General features: G+C 43.2%; 1 protein-coding gene across 5 annotated transcripts in view; it reads right to left on the bottom strand.

Moving 5' to 3' along the window:
• Positions 1-15,237, bottom strand: part of plxnc1 (plexin C1) — a 23,480-nt gene extending 8,243 nt beyond the window's left edge. Inside the window, exons 1-23 of one of the 5 annotated variants that reach the window (XM_024372903.2) lie at positions 14,016-15,190; positions 13,396-13,536; positions 12,610-12,744; positions 12,427-12,521; positions 10,712-10,992; positions 10,516-10,618; positions 10,169-10,256; positions 9,976-10,014; positions 8,098-8,231; positions 7,693-7,869; positions 7,119-7,221; positions 6,739-6,918; positions 6,451-6,621; positions 6,225-6,327; positions 5,930-6,031; positions 5,606-5,709; positions 5,428-5,469; positions 5,172-5,296; positions 4,763-4,960; position 4,730; positions 3,849-3,995; positions 2,786-2,954; positions 2,531-2,631 (exon numbers count right to left, since the gene is read on the bottom strand). In XM_024372903.2, coding sequence (XP_024228671.2) covers positions 2,531-2,631; positions 2,786-2,954; positions 3,849-3,995; position 4,730; positions 4,763-4,960; positions 5,172-5,296; positions 5,428-5,469; positions 5,606-5,709; positions 5,930-6,031; positions 6,225-6,327; positions 6,451-6,621; positions 6,739-6,918; positions 7,119-7,221; positions 7,693-7,869; positions 8,098-8,231; positions 9,976-10,014; positions 10,169-10,256; positions 10,516-10,618; positions 10,712-10,992; positions 12,427-12,521; positions 12,610-12,744; positions 13,396-13,536; positions 14,016-14,981 — 3,705 coding nt within the window. In that variant the 5' untranslated portion in view covers positions 14,982-15,190. Of the gene's footprint in view, positions 1-2,530; positions 2,632-2,785; positions 2,955-3,848; positions 3,996-4,729; positions 4,731-4,761; positions 4,961-5,171; positions 5,297-5,427; positions 5,470-5,605; positions 5,710-5,929; positions 6,032-6,224; positions 6,328-6,450; positions 6,622-6,738; positions 6,919-7,118; positions 7,222-7,692; positions 7,870-8,097; positions 8,232-9,975; positions 10,015-10,168; positions 10,257-10,515; positions 10,619-10,711; positions 10,993-12,426; positions 12,522-12,609; positions 12,745-13,395; positions 13,537-14,015; positions 15,191-15,217 lie in introns of those variants that run through there. The other 4 variants (XM_024372902.2, XM_024372904.2, XM_024372905.2 and 1 more) reach the window with 4 other exon arrangements.

Here is a 15,237-nt window from a genome sequence, read left to right as displayed (position 1 = left end):
CCTTGAATGGAGCTAATACTGCTTGTTAGTAGCCTTAAAAACCAGGCTGCAGAATGAGAGCAGCAGAGCAGTACACTGTACTTAGTACTCTGTGTCATGCCCTGACCTTAGAGAGCTTTTTTATGTCTCTATTTGGTTTGGTCAGGGTGTGATTTGGGGTGGGCATTCTATGTTTTTGTTTTTCTATGATTTTGTATTTCTATGTTTTGGCCGGGTATGGTTCTCAATCAGGGTCATCTGTCTATCGTTGTCTCTGATTGGGAACCACCGTAGCGCTTTTCCCTCCTTTCTGTGTGGGAAGTTGTCGTTGTTTGTGGCACATAGCCCTTAAGCTTCAAGTTTTTTTGGGGGGGGAGAGGGGTATTGTTTTTGTGGGCGTCATCCTAATAAAAAGGAATATGTACGCTCACCACGCTGCACCTTGGTCTTCTTCCAGCATTGGCCGTGACACTCTGATTCAATGTCAAGGATGGTCTAGTCTAGTGAAACCCTCTACTTATAAGATACCTGACAAATTTGTGCATGTGGTTTGGTGACATTAAGCAACAATTTGACAACCCAATCCGTCTAGTTATTACAACTACTCAGGACTAGATTGAATCCGGATCGCGGAAGATCCGCGTTATAACACGATTGAAATGGAATTTTCCTATTGAGCCGACATATGCAGGATTTACAGTGAATGCAGTCTCCACAGACAAGGGAACGTTGCCTTTAAATTCTAATCGTGCAGTTCTTCAGCGGTAATGATGGAATCCAGGCATTAGCCATTGAGAAATACTACAGCTGCCAGTGATTGGACCTTTAATCTGATTTTTTTTAAAGTTTAGGCCTTCAACTACATGTAAAAAATATATACAGTGGGGCAAAAAAGTATTTAGTCAGCCACCAATTGTGAAAGTTCTCCCACTTAAAAAGATGAGAGAGGCCTGTAATTTTCATCATAGGTACACTTCAACTATGACAGACAAAATGAGAAAAAAAATCCATAAAAATTACATTGTAGGATTTTTAATGAATTTATTTGCAAATTATGGTGGAAAATAAGTATTTGGTCAATAACAAAAGTTTATCTCAATACTTTGTTGTATACACTTTGTTGGCAATGACAGAGGTCAAACGTTTTCTGTAAGTCTTCAAAAGGTTTTCACACTCTGTTGCTGGTATTTTGTCCCATTCCTCCATGCAGATCTCCTCTAGAGCAGTGATGTTTTGGGGCTGTTGCTGGGCAACATGGACTTTCAACTCCCTCCAAAGATTTTCTATGGGGTTGAGATCTGGAGACTGGCTAGGCCACTCCAGGACCTTGAAATGCTTCTTACGAAGCCACTCTTTCATTGCCCGGGCGATGTGTTTGGGATCATTGTCATGCTGAAAGACCCAGACACGTTTCATCTTCAATGCCCTTGCTGATGGAAGGAGGTTTTCACTCAAAACCACGGATCAGTCGTCCTGGTCCCTTCGCAGAAAAACAGCCCCAAAGCATGATGTTTCCACCCCCATGCTTCACAGTAGGTATGGTGTTCTTTGGATGCAACTCAGCATTCTTTGTCCTCCAAACACGACGAGTTGAGTTTTTACCAAAAAGTTATATTTTGGTTTCATCTGACCATATGACATTCTCCCAATCTTCTTCTGGATCATCAAAATGCTCTCTAGCAAACTTCAGACGGGCCTGGACATGTACTGGCTTAAGCAGGGTGACACATCTGGCACTGAAGGATTTGAGTCCCTGGCGGCGTAGTGTGTTACTGATCGTAGGCTTTGTTACTTTGGTCCCAGCTCTCTGCAGGTCATTCAATAGGTCCCCCCGTGTGGTTCTGGGATTTTTGCTCACCGTTCTTGTGATCATTTTGATCCCACGGGGTGAGATCTTGCGTGGAGCCCCAGATCGAGGGAGATTATCAGTGGTCTTGTATGTCTTCCATTTCCTAATAATTGCTCCCACAGTTGATTTCTTCAATCCAAGCTGCTTACCTATTGCAGATTCAGTCTTCCCAGCCTGGTGCAGATCTACAATTTTGTTTCTGGTGTCCTTTGACAGCTCTTTGGTCTTGGCCGTAGTGGAGTTTGGATTGTGACTGTTTGAGGTTGTGGAAAGATGTCTTTTATACTGATAACAAGTTCAAATGTGTGCCATTAATACAGGTAACGAGTGGAGGACAGAGGAGCCTCTTAAAGAAGAAGTTACAGGTCTGTGAGAGCCAGAAATCTTGCTTGTTTGTAGGTGACCAAATACTTATTTTCCACCATAATTTGCAAATAAATTCATAAAAAATCCTACAATGTGATTGTCTGGATTTTTTTTCTCATTTTGTCTGTCATAGTTGAAGTGTACCTATGATGAAAATTACAGGCCTCTCTCATCTTTTTAAGTGGGAGAACTTGCACAATTGGTGGCTGACTAAATACTTTTTTGCCCCACTGTATATTTTCTCTGTCCTAGATGGTGATTTGAGATGTGGAGAGAAATATTGAACGTGAGATTAGGTTAATTTCCTGTATCAGGAATCTTGGTAGTGTTCTTAACCTTGTAGTGCTTGAGTGTGTTGAGCATGGTCACTTCTCCTAGAACCCCTGAGCTGGCATCCACCTCCTTCAGTGGGACAAACCTTCCATCCTTCTCATACTCTGCAGAGTTCAAGAAACAGAGAGAGAGAGAAGTCATTCCTTTGAAAGAATGTATGATCGATCAAGATGTTTCATTTGCTTTTAGAGTCATAATTCACTCATCACTCTTCCATTCTCTCCTAATGTCTTGGACACGTGAGGTACTACAACTGACCAATGTGCATCTGTCGGAGAGGGGTGTTGTAGGGGAAGCCAAACTTGGTCTTGAAGGCCAGGAGGATCTTCTCCTTGACCTGCTCCACCGTGTCACAGTCCAAAGCACTGACCTCCAGAGGCTCACTGACCTCTCCGTCTGTTCCCACAGCAAACAGCACCTGTAGCCTCTGGGGTGGAGGGTGGAGGGAGCGGTCAGACAGACACACATAGATCATGATGTAGGCTACTTGTATGAGGTTTGGGTTAGAAAAGTAAACATGAGATGAGATATATTCATCAGTGTGGCTAACCACTGAAGCTAACCTTCATTCCCACTATCTTTCTGCTTGGGTCAGGGAAACCACACAGTTAGCTAAAGATTTATAAAGCCACATGTCTGTGTATATCACTTGATGGACTTCATACAATAACACTTATACACTACAGGGATAAAATTTCTCTGTTATAAGAAACCACTGAGCAACTGTCTCAGCAGGATTACCATATGGCTCAACCTGTGCTTATAAAGACTACAGTTTGCATCCATTTTGGCTCTGATTCATTTACTTCTAGACTCGTTTCTTTAATTTAAAAGGGTTAATCTTTCGAGTCTGAGAGACAAACTGAGAAATGTGCGAAAGCAGAGGCCATATCTACTAATAGCTTCCTAAAACAGCAATAGTTTCCCCTGTCAACATCGCATGTGAGGATCTTTATGAGGGTAACATCACTTTCAACCCATCTACTTTTGCCCCAGCATACTGAGATATGTTTTCTAACAGACTAGCTCCTCTAACCACATTTTTTCTGGTAACAAACAAAACATAAAGGAGGAACTGCCAACTACCTCTCTCGCTATGCCCTAGATCCAGGAAGGGTGCGTTTGTGGCAGTGCGCTGTGTGCACTGTGTGCGCTGTGTGCGCTGTGTGCGCTGTGTGCGCTGTGTGCGCTGTGTGCGGTGTGTGCGGTGTGTGCGCTGTGTGCGCTGTGTGCGCTGTGTGCGGTGTGTGCGCGTGTGCGTGCGTGCGTGCGTGCGTGCGCGTGCGTGCGTGCGTGCGCGTGTGTGTGTCAGTCTGTGTACCATTGGGCTGAAGTCCTGAGCCTGCCACAGTAACCAGTCTTCGTTAAGTGTGTAAAGAGCCTTTTCTGTGACTGAGTCCACTGGGCCTTTAGACATCTGCTGGGTCAGGGCACACACCAGCAGGAAAAGGGGCTGGCCCACGCTCTCCTGTTGGGACACAACACACACAGCTCAGTTAAACACACACAAACCGGTATTCACATGTACAATTAGGTATGACTCATTAACATGCACTCGTATGAAAAGTTACAAAATCAGACACTCATTTACATAGACACTCAAACACACGTGGAAATGTGTGAGAGAAAAATATAAGATGTACTGTGAGCTGACCATAATGACATGGAGGCTAATAAATACATACAATATGAATGAATAAGGCTTTGATAGAAGTAGCAAGAAAATAATAAATATAGACTGATATAGATAGACGGATGGACCCCGAGGAAGCCGTAGAGGCAAATGGATGGACCCTGAGGAAGCCGTAGAGGCAAATGGATGGACCCTGAGGAAGCCGCAGAGGCAGACCGACCGACCCCGAGGAAGCCGTAGAGGCAAACGGATGGACCCCGAGGAAGCCGCAGAGGCAGACCGACCGACCCCAACGAAGCCGTAGAGACAGACGGACTGACCCCGAGGAAGCCGTAGAGGCAGACAGACTGACCCTGAGGAAGCCATAGAGGATTGACCCTGAGGAAGCCATAGAGACAGACGGACTGACCCTGAGGAAGCCGTAGAGGCAGACGGACTGACCCCGAGGAAGCCGTAGAGACAGACGGACTGACCCTGAGGAAGCCGTAGAGACAGACAGATTGACCCAAAGGAAGCCGTAGAGACAGACGGACGGACCCTGAGCAAGCTGTAGAGACAGACAGATTGATCCTGAGGAAGCCGTAGAGACAGACGGACTGACCCTGAGGAAGCCGTAGAGACAGATGGACATCCAGTTGGTGAGAAGCTTCTCTACGATGGACTCGGTGCGTCGCAGCATGAGTTTGGGCTGGGAGTTACTGGGCTGCTCCATCAGAGCCCTGAGTAGTTCCTCCATCACCTGGGTCAGGTAGGGCAGGTCACCGTGGAGGGACACGGTCAGCAGGGAGGCCACCGCACACCTTGTAGGACACAACATACCTCAGACTTATGACATCTCTATTACCTGCTATACACACCAACCTGCTCATCCATAATGACTTAAATGACACCTAAACCATTTCTACTGTACTATATACAGTACATTAACCTTATCTGTCGTATATCCTATACCCAAACCAGCTAAGTGACACTTGGCCTAAATTGTGTCCTGTCCTGTCCTCACTGACTCACTTCTCCTTGACGTTGAAGTTCTTCTGCTCCTCCAGAGCGTGGACGAAGGAGGTGAGGAACACTTGATCCCGGATCAGTCTGGACAGGGCCTGACAGCTCTCGTCTGGCTGCACCTTCACCGCGTCCTGACCACAGGACAGATGTTAGCTACTTATGGAAATCTATTACATCCTCCGTTTCCCTTCCAGTCATTGATAAAGTCATGGTATGGCAATCAGACGAGCAGATTTCACATACGGTTCAAATCAAATCTCACCTGGCCAATGTCTTTGATACAGGAGGTCATCACAGGTCCACCCTAATAGAAACAATAGGACGAACTATGAACATTAAAACACAAGCTATCTGTCCATTTAATACAACATTTCTTATTTTAAAGCAGACTGTATTAGGTATACTGCATTGACTCTGTTCTGTGCTCTGCTCCTACGTACGTCAGGGAAGAAGATCCTGGAAGCAAAGTGCTTGTAGTCCAAGAAAGGGATGGCTCCAACGTTCTCAATTAAATCACACTTTTCCGTCTGCATATCCACAAATCCTAGAGAACAGAAGGGTAAGTAAAGGTGTTTCTTTTTTGTGTAACTATACCGTATGAACCCTATGTGTGAATTGCATGTGGGTGGTAGTCATGGGCCTTGACTCTGTTAAAATCCATTTATGATGCCAATTTGGTGCATCAGTGAGTATGAGTGTGTGTTTGCCTGTCTGTGTGTGATTTAAGAATATAAATCAAGGTCGGTGTGTCCACGATGACTGACCTTGTCTGATGTCATTTCTGATGTCACACTCCAGCTGATCCAGCTGCTTGTTCATTTGTGCTGCCATTTTCCTCTGTTTATTGTAGGAATACAACACCGCACCTGATCAGGACAGGACAAGAGCTTTATTCACACACACACACACACCACCATACCTAAACCTATTCAACCAAACCAGGTCAGACCTAATTTCAGAACCCAGAACCAAATCTTGTGTGCCAGCTACTTGATTGGACATTTACAGTCTGTCGTGAGACACTAAGTCAAAACAAAGTTGATGAAGGTGAATACTTACCCACAATGACCACAATGATGATGGGTATAAGCACAAGGATGATTAGCAGGGAAGGTGCAGCTTGTTTTGGCAAAAGTATTTTGGTGAAGTTTCCAACTCTTATCTGAAAAACAAGCACATCATAATGCATGTTGACTGTTAAATACTATTTCCAAGGACAGTTCTGATTCGGAGTTTCCAAGAGCAATTAACAGCCTTTTTGAATTTATCTGAATAAGAGGTTTACCCTCAGTGAATTGATGTTAAAGTTGGGAGTGTTCTTTATCTCACAGATGACAGAGTCAGTCTCGTTGCTCGTCTCGATGGTGTCCATGACACACTCTACATCATGGTTCTCCTCCTGAACACCAAACACTAAGATCTCTTCTGTGGTGATGTTCAACTTGTCAGCCCTTTTCTGAAATAAAAATAAAAATAGAAATGGAATGTGTGTGTATGAATGAATGAGAAAGAGTGCTACCAAAATACATATGTGTGTGTATCCGTGCCTCCATGCATGTGCATGTGTGTATACCTCAATGGTGACACGCATGTCATTTCCTGTCTTGATTGCGGTGTAGCTGGTGAATTCTGGGTCGGGATGGTAGGTGAGCTGTGATGAGCAGGCCAGTGTCTGATTGGCCACTCTCAGAGACACAGTGGAGGTGACTGGCTGGTTAATGTGTTCAAAGGGAGGTGTGTGGTACCACAGAGTCTAAAAACACCAACAACAGGAATTAGAATACCTCAGATATTGATTCTCCCCATGACTGATTTCTGTGTTGTGTGAAGGTGAAAGTTTGGTGAGGTGTGTGTATATTAGGTTCATATTAGGTTGCTGACTGGTTAGGTGAGTGGGTAAAGACATGACGCTTAGTCAAGAAATCAATTAAATCAGTCTGTTAAGATGCCTACCCCAGAGCTGTATTTGGTTTGGATGGTCTGAGGGGCGTGGTCATGAACAACCTCCTCCACAAACTCCAGATGGGACCCGTGGACCTTGATCTTCCTCTTCCCACTGCAGGACACATACAAAATCAACCAATCAGAGGAGGGTTGTTGGTCACACCTAGCGTGCTGATGGGAATTGTAGTCATGTCCCATCAGCATTATTTAAATAAGCCAGAGAAAGAAAAAAAAGTTGTAACACAAAACAAAGCATTTGACAGAATAAATTAAGTAAAACTAGCTAACCAAGCATGAAGAATCTGCTTTAGAGAGCTACCAAAAGCAAAAAGGGAAGCCAGTGCTGAGCAGCTGAGAGAAAGAGGGAAATGAAACATCTATTAAAACACTGTTGAATGAAGCAACTTCTGGGAAGCGGCCCACTTTCTTTTCCCATCAGACAACACCATGGCCAGTAGCCATATGTGGAAACGAGTTACAGGCATGTTTCTTAACCTCTGTATAGCTTGTGTGTGTGTGTGTATATATAACAATTCTGATCATATGTGCATACCTATGTGGGTGTGTTTGTGTGTGTTTTTACCTAGCCCAGGTAGTGCTTGGTGTTAGCCCAGTGCAGGATGGTGAGGACCCATAGGTGACAGTGGCCTTGCCCAGACAGCGACCGTCTGGCAGCACGGCACACACACTGACAGAACCTTTGTCTCCACTGGGGATGTGGAACGTCAGACTGGACCCAGTGTGGTTCCACACTGGAGACCTGACCATGTGATACACACACTACACAGGTTAGATACACACTTTACAAAAACACAGTGGTAAGGCATTGGGTTTTCATGAATGAATTGAGCACCAGTGCAAAAAAAAACATCTAAATCATTGTTTAAAAGCATTGATTTAAATAATCCACGTTTTATGTATCTCAAAAAATTATGTTTGCATCATTAGAAAACAAATCATATTCAACCGATTGTCCACTTTGACTCACTCCTTGAGACTGCAGTTCATGTGCCCTTGGATGCGAACCTTGGTCACATGATCCAGGTTCTCTCCATTCATCAAGGCATGGTTTCTCCCATGGAAGGACAGAACACTGGGCTCTATGGAAAAGATCACTGGCTCCTAACAAACAAACAGACACAGAGACAGACACAGACAATATTTCTGATAAAGACAAGTGAAACTAAATATGTGTTTGTGGCTGTAGGCTTGGTGTTTAGTTTTGGTAATTAATGATGAGTGACAAAGTTAGAGGCATAAATATCATACCCCCCAAAAATGCTAACCTCCCCTTTTATTGTAATGGTGAGAGGTTAGCATGTCTTGGGGGTATGACATTTGTGCATCTGTAACTTTCTCACTCATCATTATTCCCGATTCATTCAGTATTATCTGTAATCATAGTAGAATCCACATTAATGTAGAAGTGTTTAGAAACATTCTACTCTTATTTACAATAAAAGTGACTCCGAAATTACTTACGAAATGTAATTACGAAATTACATTAATTTCAATTGGGCCAAAAAAATATCTGAAACAACCAAAACAAACAGAAAATATGAAATACTGAATACTAAACTTTTGACAACTTTAATATACATACACGTAAGTGAATTTGTCCCAATACTTTTGGTCCCCTAAAATGGTGGGACTATGTACAAAAAGTGCTGTAATTTCTAAATGGTTCACCCGATATGGATCAAAATACCCTCAAATTAAAGCTGATAGTCTGCACTTTAACTTCATAGTCATTGTATCATTTTAAATGGCTCTATTCACAAACATCTTCTTACTATATATATATATATACAGTGCCTTGCGAAAGTATTCGGCCCCCTTGAACTTTGCAACCTTTTGCCACATTTCAGTTTTTGATTTGTTAAAAAAGTTTGAAATATCCAATAAATGTCGTTCCACTTCATGATTGTGTCCCACTTGTTGTTGATTCTTCACAAAAAATACAGTTTTATATCTTTATGTTTGAAGCCTGAAATGTGGCAAAAGGTCGCAAAGTTCAAGGGGGACGAATACTTTCGCAAGGCACTGTATATAACCTTTTTGATCCGTCTGGTTGAGATAAAATCTCTATTTTACGAGTGATCTAAATGTAGGATGCCCAGATCTATGAATATTGCTCTGTCTAACTGAATATAGTATCTTGGCATTGGTAGATATCCATTTGAGTGTCTTCATTTTGTCCTCAATCTTAGCTTTCGAGAGCGAGTGTGAGAGAGTGAGGTTTGATAAGGCCAAAGGAACTTTGACACTTTACAAACACCAAACCCTATAAGGAACAAACACTTCCTTCACCACCAAACACACACAGCTATATTCATCACATCTAATTCAATTATTCACATTTCATTCAAACTGTGAGGAGCATGATAACAAAGTAATCCCATTAAAACATCTCAAATACAGACACTATAATGAATATTTCAGGGTTATTAAATTTCAGATGTTAACACTGTTTTAGCTGTTGAAATAAGTTAATGTATGTATGTATGTATATGTACAGTAAGTAGCTTACGACACACGTGTGAACACATTTGTTTTGGTAGTGTATAGGTTGTAGTGACCATATACAAGAAAGCTTTGTCCTTGTCACATAACAGATGTCCTAAGCTATTTGATAGGTACTTTGCATGAAATGACTGTGCCGGCAATGTCACCGTGAAAATCTCAGACCACTTCAAGTCCACTCTGTGTCACATGCAGACACACACGCACACTTGCGCACAAAAAACCCCACATACATACGAACTTAGTTCCCTGTTCTGAGATCAAACTTCCCTATAAGGGACATAAGATCCACTGAGAGATGCTGATGAAGAGGAAAAGGCTGTGATCAGCAGGATGGACTTACAGAGTAGTTCAAACCTGACTGGCTGAGTCTGCACACGTCCTGGGGAAGGAAGTGAGAGAGGGTTGATGAACAAGATACAGGAACACACATGGTGAAGAAGTTGCGAGATGAACACCCTCAAATACGGGGTGTGTGTGTGTGAGAGAGAGAGAGAGAGAGAGAGAGAGAGAGAGAGAGAGAGAGCGAGAGATACCTGTATGGGTTCTGAGTTGGCAGACCTGGTTGTCCAGGAGCAAACATCATTACTCCAGCTACATCCAGCTGACATGCACTGAGAACACCTGAGAGACACAGAGACAGGAATAATAATACTACACTGAGTTTAAACATAAACATGTGTACCATCTGTTACTCAAGCAAAATGTGGACTAACAAATCTATAACATACAGAAAGGCAAGTGTGTAACACAATCTGCCCAACATATCATTTAAAAGATGTATTTAGAGTAAATATTGAAGTAGGTTTAAACAAGTAGGTTGAAACATAGCTATATGATGGTGCTGAGGCGTAGCATGACAGATCTGGGATTTCTGACTGACAGGGCAGAGGTAGGTGGTCCAGAGATGTCTGAACAGTTTGTGAGCATCAGTTTCTCAGCAAGGTTCTGCTTCCCCACTCTTATCTTCACTGTGACATTCAAACCTATGTGGGAGAACACAGGGAAACAATCTCTAAGCAAGATGCTCCATTTTGTCAATGCGAAATGTACAGGAGAGTTAGAAGGTGAAAGGTTACCTTCAGCAGGAAGCTGGTCGCTGGAGAACAGGCAGGAGCATTGCGGAAAAGCTGGAGCGGGGCTTGTCCTGTCACACAGATCACCTCTTTTATTGAAGAAGTTACAGGTGAAGGTGAGACTTCCTGTCCCATTCACATTCAGGTGGACCTTGACAGTGAGTGTGATCCTCTCTCCACTGCTGCTCTTCTCCACCTGGTAAGAGACCATGTTCTGTTGTTGGGAGTCCTCAGAGATGGAGATCCAGGCTGAAGGTTGAAGGCAGTCACCCTGAAACGAACATCTAGATCACATCACATAGAGGGGTCAGGCTGAGCAGGTGACACAGATAAACAGGACAAGTTTGGAGTCATTTAGAAATGTCATGTTGTTTTTAAAGAAAAGCAATTTTTTGGTCCATTAAAATAACATAAAATTGATCAGAAATACAGTGTAGACATTGTTAATGTCGTAAATGATTATTGTAGCTGGAAACGTCTGTTTTTTAAAACAAAAACCACCAGTCTCAACACCAACAGTGAAGAGGTGACTCCGGGATGCTGGCCTTCTAGGCAGAGTTGCAAATAAAAAGCCATATCTCAGACTGGCCATTAAAAAATAAAGATTAAGATGGGCAAAAGAACACAGACACTGGACAGAGGAACTCTGCCTAGATGGCCAGCATCCCGGAGTCACCTCTTCACTGTTGACGTTGAGACTGGTGTTTTGCGGGTTCTATTTAATGAAGCTGCCAGTTGAGAACTTGTGAGACACCTATTTCTCAAACTGGACACTAATGTACTTGTCCTCTTGCTCAGTTGTGCACCGGGGCCTCCCACTCCTCTTTCTATTCTGGTTAGAGCCAGTTTGTGCTGTCCTGTGAAGTGAGTAGTACACAGCGTTGTACGAGATCTTCAGTTTCTTGTCAATTTCTCACATGGAATAGCCTTCATTTCTCAGAACAAGAATAGACTGATGAGTTTCAGAAGAAAGGTCTTTGTTTCTGGCCATCTTGAGCCTGTAATCAAACCCACAAATGCTGTAGCTCCAGATACTCAACTAGTCTAAAGAAGACCAGTTTTATTGCTTCTTTAATCAGAACAACAGTTTTCAGCTGTGCTAACATAATTGCAAAAGGGTTTTCTAATCAATTAGCCTTTTAAAATGATAAACTTGGATTAGCTAACACAACGTGCCATTGGAACACAGGAGTGATGGTTGCTGATAATGGACCTCTGTACGCCTATGTAGATATTCCATTAAAATATCTGCCGTTTCCAGCTACATTAGTCATTTACAACATTAACAATGTCTACACTGTATTTCTGATTAATTTGATGTTATTTTAATGGACAAAAAATGGCTTTTCTTTCAAAAACAAGGACATTTCTAAGTGACCCCAAACTTTTGAACGGTAGTGTATATTCACAGGAAGTTTCATCTATAGTGCCACGTTTATTTTAAGAAGCTCTGGGTGATAGAGGAAATGCCCTTTGTTCTACCACTCTGAATTTGTAAAAATCAAGATCATATGATATTAAAAAACCTGGGCCGAGGTATGTCATTAACACAGACAAACCAACTGTCCTCATTGAATTACATTGAAATGACTGCCACTGTTGATCTTCACAACAAGAATTAAAAAGTACATTTTAGAAAAGAAAATATGTGACATAATAAAGAAATCTCTATATAGCGTAAGTTGTAGAAGTGTGTAGTTGTGGTTCTTGTGACTGACCTTGACTCACACCAGCCACAGAAGGGGTCCTGAGCAGACCAACAGTCCTTCAGACTCTTGTGTTCACTGCACTGAGCCACAGGCACACGTACCATCTACAACACACACAATATTATGTCCTGGGTCCTATTTCAGAATGCTTGTACTGTATAATATTTATCTCTGTGTACAGTAGAACTTTACCTGGTTCCTCAGTGCCATGTACACATGTTTGCGGTCCACTGGATCCAGGTGCATCTTGGGAAACACACGGCGGTCGTCATCTGAATTGTAGAGCACTCTGGGACAGGCAGGTTTGTAGGCCTTGTCTACAGCAAGCTGACATGGGACAGAGAGTGGCACTTTAATAACATCTCTCTGTAGATTGACACATAACACTCACAAACCACAATACATAACATTGCCCTAGGAAATCCCCTATACTGCAGCTGTAAATATCAATTGACCGCACACATTCTCTCTGTCAACAAGAGTATGAATTTGATGATGATGATACATGATAGACTAACAATCACTGATGTGTAGTGGTGACCAAACCCCTGTCTGGTTTGTTAGAGTGTACTGCATGGTGGTGATATTTCTGTTAGAAACATGCAGGGGATTTGGCTGGATTATTAAAGCTTTCCAGGGACAACACTGCACAAAGGAGACTATTGTGCCTAATAAAGTAACTGTGGGGTTTCTCCAGGCTAATTTAGACCTCGGTAAAAAAAATGCTGTTATTCTGTTGTATGAGTATCTGTGTGTTCAAGGGAGAAATAAGGACACGAGAAGGGTGTTATGAGGCCAGTGTGTGTGTGTGTGTGTGTGTGTGTGTGTGTGTGGGTGTGTGTGTGTGTATGTGTGTGTGTGTGTGTGTGTGTGTGTGTGTGTGTGTGTGTGTGTGTGTGTGTGTGTGTGTGTGTGTGTGTGTGTGTATGTGTGTGTGTGTGTGTGTGTGTTGAGTTCTCATAACTGTGTTCCACAGACCTTGATGAGTTGTCCGTCTCCTGTCCCAATGAAGAACACCAGCCAGGAGTTGTGTCTCACTGCCAACACTGATGTCATGGAGCTGTATCTAAACACCACTGCTTCTGGATGCAGGTCCTGGGTGGTACCCATTGGCAATGCCTGGAACAGCATACATATCCGTGTTACAGACAATCTCAACACATTTGTGGTGGTACCCATTGGCAATGCCTGGAACAGCATACATATCCGTGTTACAGACAATCTCAACACATTTGTGGTGGTACCCTTTGGCAATGCCTGGAACAGCATACATATCCGTGTTACAGACAATCTCAACACATTTGTGGTGGTACCCTTTGGCAATGCCTGGAACAGCATACATATCCGTGTTACAGACAATCTCAACACATTTGTGGTGGTACCCTTTGGCAATGCCTGGAACAGCATACATATCCGTGTTACAGACAATCTCAACACATTTGTGGTGGTACCCATTGGCAATGCCTGGAACAGCATACATATCCGTGTTAAAGACAATCTCAACACATTTGCTAAGAAATTAGGGTAACGATAATGATAGTGTCTTTGCTATGGTGTTGGTTATAAACCATACATAAAATCATCATCATCTCACCAACCTCTGCACAGCCTTTATAGCAGAAGTCTGGGTCATTGTATTTGAGTTGAGGCCCTGTAGAGCTGATGTTATAGATGGCCAGCACGGTGTTGATGGGGTCGCTTGTGTTACCAGCCGTGAACACACCTGCCCAGAGCACCTGCCCATGGAGCCCACCAGAACCTTGAATCACAGAGGAAGACAGGAGCTCCCGCCGCTCCGTGTTTCCACAGCATTTGAGTGTTGCACCTTGGAAGTGCCTCAAAGTATTTGTTTTACTGTTCTCGCTCTTGAACAAAATAACTCGAACTTGACGCTCTTGGGGAACGTTCGAGAACACGTAGATGTGTGAATTACTCTGAAAGCCGTCCACAAACTGAAACTTCTCCTTTTGTCTGGCGTCAATATACGGAGTCGTACTCTCATCTGAATCAGAAAAGATTCCCCCATGCTGTCCTTCTAGTGTATTCCGTAGGTCAAGCAACTGATCTGAATTCGCACACGCTTTACGCACACGGCTCTGCAGCCTTCCAGTCATAATGTAGGAGTTCGTCCCGACATCAACAATAAAGCCAATGGTTGAATCTCCAGGGTCCAATGAACCCACTTCAATATTCTCCGAATGCACAGATTTCGAGATTTCGTTGAGATCCAGTATTTCACAGTAGCCGCATTTTGTGGTTCCACAGGTGATCAAGGTCTTGTTTTTGATGAATGGCAGTAAAATGTTTACCTTAAATGGATACGTTTCATTGGAAAGAGGTGCTTCTTGTTTAGGATAAACTACATTCGGAGTATCCCTCTTTATAACTTTGGTAAAATCATGGTTCAGCTGGTAGAGTCGGTCATCCGTAACGACGTATACGGATCGGTCACTAATGGCAAAGTCGCGGACGTCTCCATCAAATGTGAGATTCTCCTGGCCCCAACCCCAGTCCACACAGGCGAGGAGAACCCCCCAGAAAACAGCCTTCATCTCGTATGTCATGTAGTCAGTCAAGCCTGAGAGAGTGCATGGTAAACTCTGTTCTGCGCCTCTGATGCCACTGTCCTACTGTGCCGAAGGCCAATAAAAGGGATTGCGTAAAAGCGCACAGTGGATGGATGCTGCAACTATGTGTTAACTTTAGGTCATTCAATTTAGTAGCGGCGGTTATGTTCTGAGACTCAGATTTCCGTGTTTAACTCTCTCCTGTGATGTCGAGATTAACGTTAGTTCCCTACCTTTCAATCTCAGCAGAGGG

This window comes from Oncorhynchus tshawytscha, linkage group LG33 (genome assembly GCF_018296145.1).
Source record: "Oncorhynchus tshawytscha isolate Ot180627B linkage group LG33, Otsh_v2.0, whole genome shotgun sequence".
In the NCBI taxonomy this organism is placed as follows: domain Eukaryota; kingdom Metazoa; phylum Chordata; class Actinopteri; order Salmoniformes; family Salmonidae; genus Oncorhynchus; species Oncorhynchus tshawytscha.
Note: the sequence above shows the minus strand (reverse complement) of the source record. Positions and strands in the feature narration are given on the sequence as shown.